Source organism: Enoplosus armatus, chromosome 6, assembly GCF_043641665.1.
Source record: "Enoplosus armatus isolate fEnoArm2 chromosome 6, fEnoArm2.hap1, whole genome shotgun sequence".
NCBI classification, from domain to species: Eukaryota; Metazoa; Chordata; class Actinopteri; order Centrarchiformes; family Enoplosidae; genus Enoplosus; species Enoplosus armatus.
This window is the reverse complement of record NC_092185.1, coordinates 16,446,064-16,452,232: the sequence shown is the minus strand read 5'-3', so window position 1 is coordinate 16,452,232 and position 6,169 is coordinate 16,446,064. Positions and strand designations below refer to the sequence as shown.

The window sequence follows — 6,169 nt, the reverse complement described above, 5'->3', positions numbered from 1 at the left end:
GAAAAGTAATGTACCTGCGTCCCCGGGGGAGGTGGAGAGTCATAAATGTCTGTGATTACACTGCCTCGGTGGTGTTTATTGTGCTTTCTTTGGCCTGCTTGTGAGAAATACAATAACTCATCTCTAAAATGATATCCAACAAGGAGGCTGCAGCCAGCTTCCATTAAATAAAATCTAACAATAACGCGGTTGTTCCTGCTCTATTTCTGAAAAAAAAACAACACGAGACAGGAACCAGACAACACAAGACCCAAGTCTCGGTTTCGGTTTCAAGACTAATTTGACTCGCAACCAGTTTCAAAACACCCTAAAACAAACAAGTACAAAACACACAACAAATCTGCTTAAAGTTGAAGTGAAAAATAGTTTATTCTCATCTTTTTGCAAGACATAATTAGGGCACTTGTATGAAAACACAAAAAAACGGCTCAGAAACACAAAGAGACCCATTTTTCAAGTGTGGACTACTATAGGGAAGCTACATGATTGCAAAACATCACAATACAAAATGGAAATAATAAAATAAAATAAAAATATGCCCTTTGGCTAAATCAACAAGGCATTCAACAAATATAAAGAAACATAAATAAATTATAAGTTAGAATAGTCTTAAAAATATACATTTACAGAAACAGAACAGAAATAAACATTTATAAGCTATTGTCTCTATAAAGCTGTACACTTTTGGCCAGTGTAGACAATTCTTTTAAAGTAATTTCGGATTGCACAGATGTTAAAACATTTAACACTGTCGAGTGGCTGTATGCAAAAGCAACAATGAATGCTACATTTGTACTGGTTAAGTCATTCGGCGAAATGTTCTCTCTTTCCACCCCCCCCCCCCCAAACCGTTCAGTCCTGAGAGTCATGGTCCGGTGTTCAGGCTGCGCTCCGCCGGGGCGCCCCGAGCCGGAGCAGCCGGCCGGTCGGGCTTCTTCCTCCCGCACCGTCCCCTGTTTTCTCTTCTCCGGCGTTTAAGTAGCAGGGAGAAACATCCTCCCCGTCATCCTCAAAAACATGCGCAGGCAAAATAGTGCAAAACCACCTGAGGAAGGAACAAAACACGATGAGTTTTCCGGGCAACAGTCATTCCGAAGAAAGACGCGAGTCAGCTTTCTGAGGAAACAGGAGATGTAACCTCAGCAGCGGGCGACACCCTCTAACCATGCCTTTTCCCGCCACATCGTGACGCACATTCCCCTCCCCCAACCACCAGTGTTACTACAGCTACTAGACTACTATCACTACTACTGGGATTTCACCACCCACCCCTCCCCCTCCCTGATAAGACTGCCTGCACTCTGAAGGCAGAAATAAACAGCATAATGCAGCCTAAACACTTAAAACTCTCAGTAACTAACAGTTTGATCATTTGAGGTGTAACAAAGCAGAACTGTCATATTTGACTATATTTAAATATATGAAACGGTTTAGAAAATACAATAAATCTTCATACCTTCAACGGATCCTCTTCCGTGGAGTTTGCTCCACCGGGATTGGAGACTTGGAGTGATGGCAAGCGCCCGTATCATTAGATTTTCTATCGGCGGCCCTCCTTCGTTTCACGAAGAAGTCTGAAAAGACGAAGAAAAACAGTTAAGACCCATGAAACCACTTGAGCTGAAATTACGCACGGAGGAGAGCGACAGACACGGCAGACAATCTGGAGCGCACACAGCCTAACCATGCCATTTACAATGCCTCATATTTACCTGTGATGTGTGTGTTGTTGTCAGTGGTGGCCGTCCTCTTGCGTCTAACACACGGCATCTGTCTGTGAGTCGGCTTCCCTGAGTTGAGCTTGTCTGTGCGGTTCTCCTGGTTGACCTCCACCGGGGAGGGAGTGCTGCTGCTCTCGGGCAGGGCCAAGCGTTCCAGTACATCCATAAGAGGGGTCTCCGGGAGAGCAGAGTCCGATGAGGGCATCTGCTTGACGGGCGTCGCAGGCACCCTGGTCCTGTCGTTCTGTACAGAGTCCTGATAAAACACTGGGGTCTTATCCACGGGTACCTCTTCCCACTTGTAATCCCCATCCAGCGGGGTGTTGGCCTCGAAATTAAAGTTCCATCTCTGCTGGTCCCGCTCGGAAATCTCCCGCAGTTTGGTTTTCATCTCCTGGTTCAGTTCCTCGTGATCCACCGGTCCGAAGAGATTGCGGCAGACGCTTGTGCGTCTGTGGAGAGGGAAGGTCCTCCTGGCCACCAGCCTCTCCAGCGCGCTGCTTGATAACTGGACGTTGGACATCTCCAAAACCTTTCCAAAAAAGCTCCAAAAACACAGACGAAGATGCCGGATTTGGCTGATTGATCCCCGATGAGAGAGTATCAGATGTTGTTGTTGTTGTTGTTGTTGTGCCTTACGTGTGTGTTTCGTTCTCCTCGCTCGTCTGTCTCTCTCCACCACACAGGTCTGTTTAAATGTACCTTCGTGCTGAGATGTGGAGTATATAACCTCCCAACAACCCGTCAATCAGAGCAGTCACCTCGGGCGACTTTCTCATTGGTTGCCTTAAGTCCGACCCTCTCCAAAAGCACTCACAACCCCCACCCTAATTTCCCATCGGCCCCTGGTGCCCATTTGGCTGTGCGCCGAGCAAAGCGCAGCGTTCTGATTTTTCTCTGTCGGAGTGTCAACCCTCTGATAACACTGAGCGGACTTCCCCGGTGTCAGCGTCACACTGTTGGAGCTGCACTTTTAGGTACTTACACAAGCAGCTGGTAGTTATGCATCTATTATCGGACACGGCTTTCTTTTCCTCCTTCCTCCGCACAATTTCGACTGTGCTGTGAGTCAGATAAAGGACTCGGGGGGCGTCGATCGTTTTATGTTGCATTAAAGCACCAAATGGTTGTTTAACCATTTCACAATCTAAATTAGTAGTTGTTTTAATACTGATACAAACACATGTAGAGGACGCGTAATATCGCTGGTTACATTCTCTGTCCGACGTCTTAACGTTACTCCACTCATACACAGTACACGCATCCTCCTGTCCCAACACACACTGTCGTCTTTTCTCTCTCACCGCAACAACAGATATCCACGAGCACATCGTATCTTCACTCAGCCGTCTGCGGGGATTTTGCACTGAGAGAGCTGCTCTGGTTTTACGCACATGAGCAAAGAAAACAACAGTAAGGGAGGACAGGGTCATAAGTACACATTGTTAAATCTCAGCTGAGCAGTTTTCAATCTATAAACAAAGTTAGACACTTTTACAGCGGAGTTGTTCTTAAGAGTTACAGTCTTGTTTTCTTTTTCTAACTGATTGGACTCTTTTTTTAAGAGACTAACTGTAATCCAAGTACTTAAGTAGTGAATTACAGCCCTCTACTCTTCAACACTGGCAAACAAATAAAATGACTGCAGTTAAAAAGATCATATTCACTATCAGTAGCGAACACAGTTTCAGAATGGAAGAGTGTACACAAAGGTATAAATCACTGCAGCCATGACACAATCAGGCTGTCATCACTGATGTGTGCGCGTGGTGTCTTGGAGGACAATCATGGGTTAGAATAGGCAGCATAGGTTGTTCAGTATTGGTCATGCATCATTGCATGCATTATTCAGTTGTGCATTCAGTTCTTTGCGGTGGTGACATACTATAACTTTCCTTAATAACAGAACAATAGCATTGATATCTTTGAGTGCACGGAGCCTGCAGAGTCTCCAGTCTGCTGTCCTCGGATCCAAACAGTCAGGACAGACAACGCCTTTGCAGTGGATAATAGGTGCACAGCGACCCTTAGTGGTTCAAAACTGGTACTGCAGCACGAGCTCGTCAAACGTGCAAATGCAGCAAAATGATATGCCATAAATCTCCCAAAATGAAACAATTATTTGTGTAGGTGGACAGTGGCACCTAAACTCATAACCCACATTGTTAAACGTTTCAGTCCTTACTACTAATACACATACCGAAATGTGTATTATGTCTGTTAGAATGGCTACACATTGATCCAGGAATATCATCACGTGCATTTAATTTATGCACACTGGTCTAGGGTAACAAACAGTAATTTAAATGAAGATGGTATGAACAAGCTTTTACTTGCAAGCTACTATTATTCAAGAATTTGATTCACTCACACCTTTATCCTGAGAATGAGTGAGCAGGTAACATCTCAATAACACAATTCACATTCAAACATTTCGCATTTTGTGCGGTTTGAACCTGTGATTCTTTGTTTACAGCACAGTCTTCTCTCTTGCAAGTTTCTCAACTCCTTGACTCTCGTGTGGCACCATGATGTCACATGAGAGTCACTTATGAGGCACATTTGACGTGTGAGAGTTGCTGAATTGAAAGGTGTGAGACCACCAGGGGAGGGGTGTCAGGATAGCAGCCTGCCTGAATGATTCACCTGTTCACCTGAAGTGATGTCCCTTCACCAGGTGATGTTCTGTCCCTTGGGTTGGACGTGATTCAGCTACAGTGATTCTACAAATGAATCTACATATATACATACATATATATCATATATCATGAGGTAGTAAGCAGCACCTGGACACACACAAAATGACTAATCTTATAAGTGATCAATAATGAAAAAGGTTTTCTGATTTCACTGAATAGAACCACATTCTCTATATGAAAATAATGGATAAGGACTGACAAGATATTATGAGGCTATTTGGTTATTGTGACAAATTACTAAATGACTGTAACTCCTTTTACAGCTCATCTGATGTGATTTTTTTCATGTCAAATAAATTCAAAGCATTTTTATCTTGATTTTTGCTTTGTTATTTAAATAATAGAATTGACAAGATCAAATCTGTTTAGTTGAGATATGTTTAACGCTGCACCTACCTGATGATCATTGTCATCATTTTGGCCCTGATGATAAATATGAACCAGAAACCTTTCTTTTCTGTGATGAAAGCAGGCAGAACTATCTGTGTGTGGTGTGTTGGCTCCCTCTAGTGGTGTAAGGTACTTATTAAAATGTGTTTTTTTTATGAGCCGAATTTAAAGCAGTACATGTGTGCAGAGAAACCTACATCTCATAAATGATTAAATCAACCTTATTAATACCCCTTGTAATCAATTAAGTGCATACACATTATGTTATTGAGTGGATTACAGACCCCGATGATTAACAGAGCCTCAGTTCATCAGTCTTCATCACGAGTGTGCTTTTGTTCTGACATAAAACTGTCCCTGAACAGAAAATTGTCTTACTTGTCACATCTTATTACTCAGTTTCACACTGGTCACATATTTAAGTTGGAGAAAGATGTCTGCTCCTCAGGCATACTTTCAAACCGATGTTATCAGCTAACGTTGTAAAGGCCACGAAAATGCAAAGAGAAAGTCTGTTTTCATAATGTTTCAAAGGGAGGATCATCTCAGCTTTCATCAGAGCTGCAGGTACGGTCAGTCAACCAGTGTGGTGCCCTCCGACCTGTTTCTCTCGGACAAATGCAGCAGTATGATTCTTTTATCTTTAAACACACACACACACACACACACACACACACACACACACACACACACACACAAATCTCCACTGGCTTAACTTGCTCTTTGACAGTGTACCCTGAGGGCTAAATTCATGTTTCTTTCCAGACTCTTTTACTGAAGACCAAAAACAGGTTTGGTGTGTATTTGAAGGTGATGTTCTGCAATAAATCACTGCAAGACACTGATCCAAGAAAAAGTTTGTATGTAAAGTTAAATTAAATTCAAATGAAAATTAAGCTCAACAGTAGGTCTTTTCGAATTGAAATGTACCTTTTTTACTCAATATGATGCTTTATTTCCAATAATTTTGTATATATAGTTGATATGAGACTAAAAAATATAAATGACTGAAATAGAGATCTTTAATTGAAGTATATATGATACCTTTCAGCTTATGAATTACATGATTTTCTTGTCTTCTGTTAAATACATAGCCGACTTCGAGTGAAGTGTTCTGTGTTTTTTTTAGTGTTGCTGCTGGGGTTGGATGGGGTTGTTTTTCCTGTAAAGGAATTAACTAAAAGGCCATTTTGAGGGCGTTGCTATACCCGACCCCCACCCCCACACCTAGATCACTCACCTGAATAAAGTCATCCTTTTGATGTTTCAGAGGGGCTGCAGGCATCACCACGGGGCCCTTTAAAAGAAGGATAAATGGTCATTTGATCCCACAACCGCACGAGACACCTATAAAACTGT

At 42.6% G+C, this 6,169-nt stretch overlaps 1 protein-coding gene across 1 annotated transcript; it reads right to left on the bottom strand.

Moving 5' to 3' along the window:
• Nucleotides 1–344: 344 nt before the first annotated feature.
• LOC139286741 (cyclin-dependent kinase inhibitor 1C-like) lies at nucleotides 345–2,426 on the bottom strand. Its single transcript, XM_070907643.1, has 3 exons — nucleotides 1,713–2,426; nucleotides 1,457–1,574; nucleotides 345–1,045 (listed from the first exon to the last, which is right to left on the bottom strand). The coding sequence occupies exons 1-2, from the start codon at nucleotides 2,242–2,244 to the stop codon at nucleotides 1,459–1,461; spliced, it is 648 nt and encodes a 215-aa protein (XP_070763744.1). The 5' UTR covers nucleotides 2,245–2,426; the 3' UTR covers nucleotides 345–1,045; nucleotides 1,457–1,458.
• Between the last annotated feature and the right edge of the window lie 3,743 nt (nucleotides 2,427–6,169).

Bases quoted from the DNA above. Each gene is read 5' to 3' on its own strand.
- LOC139286741 (XM_070907643.1), bottom strand. From the start codon at position 2,244: ATGTCCAACGTCCAGTTATCAAGCAGCGCGCTGGAGAGGCTGGTGGCC. The intron at 1,575-1,712 runs GTAAATATGAGG...TCGTCTTTTCAG, and splicing joins CAACAACACACACATCACAG to ACTTCTTCGTGAAACGAAGG.